Genomic DNA, 2932 nt, shown 5'->3' on the forward strand with positions numbered 1-2932 from the left:
TGAGCGGTGTCCGGGGAAGGGCTCCACCACAAGGGTGTATCGTACGCAGCCTTACCTTGCTTTTCTGCCAGAGGCTGTTTCCAAGGCTTGAACGCGTGAGATGCCAAGAAAAAATAGAATATTATTGTAACTGCATATTGATGATAAATATTTTTATTATATACTAACATGGAGGCTATTACAAAGATTATAACCTTTATTATATACACACTAATGAATCATTTCTCAAATTTAACAACAAAGTTTAAGTCATGGCCAAAATAATCCTACTTTATGTAGTAACACTTTTCATGATATTTCCACTCTTTTGGAACCATGGAAATGCAACAACTCCTCGCAAACTAGGGACACGTCATAACGCTGTTACAGGCATGACAAATACAGGTGATGCAACTTTTCGTGGATTAGGGTTTGCTCGTGAACTAGGGTCACGCAAAAATACAAATGAACCGATTTCTAGTGGATTATTAGGACACAATGATTCTCCCATTTCAAGCTCGTTAGGTCAGGGGGAACGCCAGTTTGGGATTCCATGCTTGTCAAAGACAAAATTGTGCGATATCAGGTAGATCAAAAAACTTGTAATCTCCCATTTCAAGACCCGCAGATCATGCAAATGAAGCGACTTATGGTGGATCAGGACACCACGATTCTCCCATTTCAAGCTCGTTAGCTCAGGGCGAACTCCAGTTTGGGATTCCATGCTTGTCAAAGACAAATTGTGCGATTTCAGGCGGATCAAAACACTTGTATTCTCCCATTTCATTCTCCTCAGATCATGCAAATAAAGCGATTTCTAGTGGATCAGAAGACCACAATTCTCTCATTTCAAGCTCGTTAGCTCAGGGGGAACGCCAGTTTGGGATTACATGCTTGTCAAAGACATTATGCAATTTCAGGCGGATCAAAACACTTGTATTCTCCCATTTCACGCTCCTCAGATCATGCAAATAAAGCGACTTCTGGTGGATTAGAATACCACGATTCTCCCATTTCAAGATCCTCAGCTCATGCAAATGAAGCGACAAGACCACGATTCTCCCATTTCAAGATCCTCAGCTCATGCAAATGAAACGACTTCTGGTGGATCAGAAGATCGCGATTCTCCCATTTCAAGATCCTCAGCTCATGCAAATAAAGCGACAGGACCACGATTCTCCCATTTTAAGATCCTCAGCTTATGAAAATGAAGCGACAAGACCACGATTCTCCCATTTCAAGATCCTCAGTTTATGCAACTAAAGCAACTTCTGGTGGATCATAAGACCACGATCCTCCCATTTCAAGATCCTCAGCTCATTCAACTGAAGCAACTTCTGGTGGATCAGAAGACCACGATCCTCCCATTTCAAGATCCTCAGCTCATTCAACTGAAGCAACTTCTGGTGGATCAGAAGACCACGATTCTCCCATTTTAAGATCCTCAGCTCATTCAAATGAAGCGACTTCTGGTGGATCAGAAGATCATGATTCTCCCATTTCAAGATCCTTAGATCATGCAAATAAAGCGACTTCTGGTGGATCAGAAGACCGCGATTCTCCCATTTCAACATCCTCAGTTTATGCAAATAAAGAGACTTCTGGTGGATCAGAAGACCGCGATTCTCCCATTTCAAGATCCTCAACTCTTGCAAATGAAGCGACAAGACCACGAATCTCCTATTTCAAGATCCTCAGCTCATGCAAATGAAGCAATAAGACCACGATTCTCCTATTTCAAGATCCTCAGCTCATGCAACTGAAGCAACTTCTGATGGATCAGAAGATCACGATTCTCCCATTTCAAGATCCTCAGCTCATGCAACTGAAGCAACTTCTGGTGGATCAGAAGACCGCGATTCTCCCATTTTAAGATCCTCAGCTCATTCAAATGAAGCGACTTCTGGTGGATCAGAAGATCACAATTCTCTCATTTCAAGATCCTCAGATCATGCAAATGAAGCGACTTCTGTTGGATCAGAAGACCACGATTCTCCCATTTCAAGATCCTCAGCTCATGCAAATGAAGCGACTTCTGGTGGATCAGAAGATTGCGATTCCATTCTTTCACCATTTCAAGCTTGCCAACTCAAATAAATAAAGTATTTCCTCTTGCTCTAGATACACAGGAATCGTGGCATCAATTATCAATTGATACAAATGCGTGCCCGCCCACACACACTCACAAACAAGTTTATCAACCAGTACAATTTGAAGTAACCTGTAATAATGAATGGCTGCTTCAGCTAGACCACAATGTAACTTCTTACTCTATTACCTTCTGTATTTCAATTTACGTGTCTTACTTTTCATTTTATCCGGTAAAAAAAGTACCATAAAAACTTTCTTATATTACATTAATAGTCCTTTTGATCTCGCGATAATATTTGATCGATCTATCGACTAACCACATTAACTTTCCAAATACTAGAAATGCGCGCGTTTTATCTCTTTGCTCATGAATACACACATACATACATACATACATACATACATACATACATACATACATACATACATACATACATACATACATATACGCGAATGAAAAATAAAATGAAAGAAGATCAATTTAGCGAAGAATATAACATCACAAAAAAAAAAAGATTCATATAGACGATACTAACTAGTCAGTATAAAGACTTAGTCACGTTAATTAGTCCATTAAATCGAGTTAAAGATTTTTATATTAACCGAAAATATAGAGAAACTCTAGTGTTGGATGAATAGTACATATAGTCGATCCAAATTAATTTAAGATTGACGCGTAACAGTAATTTTTGAAATAAATTCAATTTTTTTCTTACCAAATATCTAGGCTCATAATATTACATTTCTTTTTACTAAGATAAAATTATTTTAATTATTTCATATACAATTGATATATTCGTTTTCTTGTTGAAGTCCAAAAATGCATCTAAGATAGAATATTGCATAGAACAATAAACATCCA

At 38.4% G+C, this 2932-nt stretch overlaps 1 protein-coding gene across 1 annotated transcript; it reads left to right on the forward strand.

Moving 5' to 3' along the window:
- Positions 1-251: 251 nt before the first annotated feature.
- On the forward strand, positions 252-2076 carry LOC124894194 (sericin 1-like). The gene is made up of 3 exons (XM_047404930.1): positions 252-565; positions 1288-1583; positions 1730-2076. Exons 1-3 carry the CDS (start codon positions 252-254, stop codon positions 2074-2076), a joined length of 957 nt encoding a protein of 318 aa, XP_047260886.1.
- Positions 2077-2932: the final 856 nt, after the last annotated feature.

This window comes from Capsicum annuum, unplaced genomic scaffold, assembly GCF_002878395.1.
Source record: "Capsicum annuum cultivar UCD-10X-F1 unplaced genomic scaffold, UCD10Xv1.1 ctg71231, whole genome shotgun sequence".
NCBI lineage: Eukaryota > Viridiplantae > Streptophyta > Magnoliopsida > Solanales > Solanaceae > Capsicum > Capsicum annuum.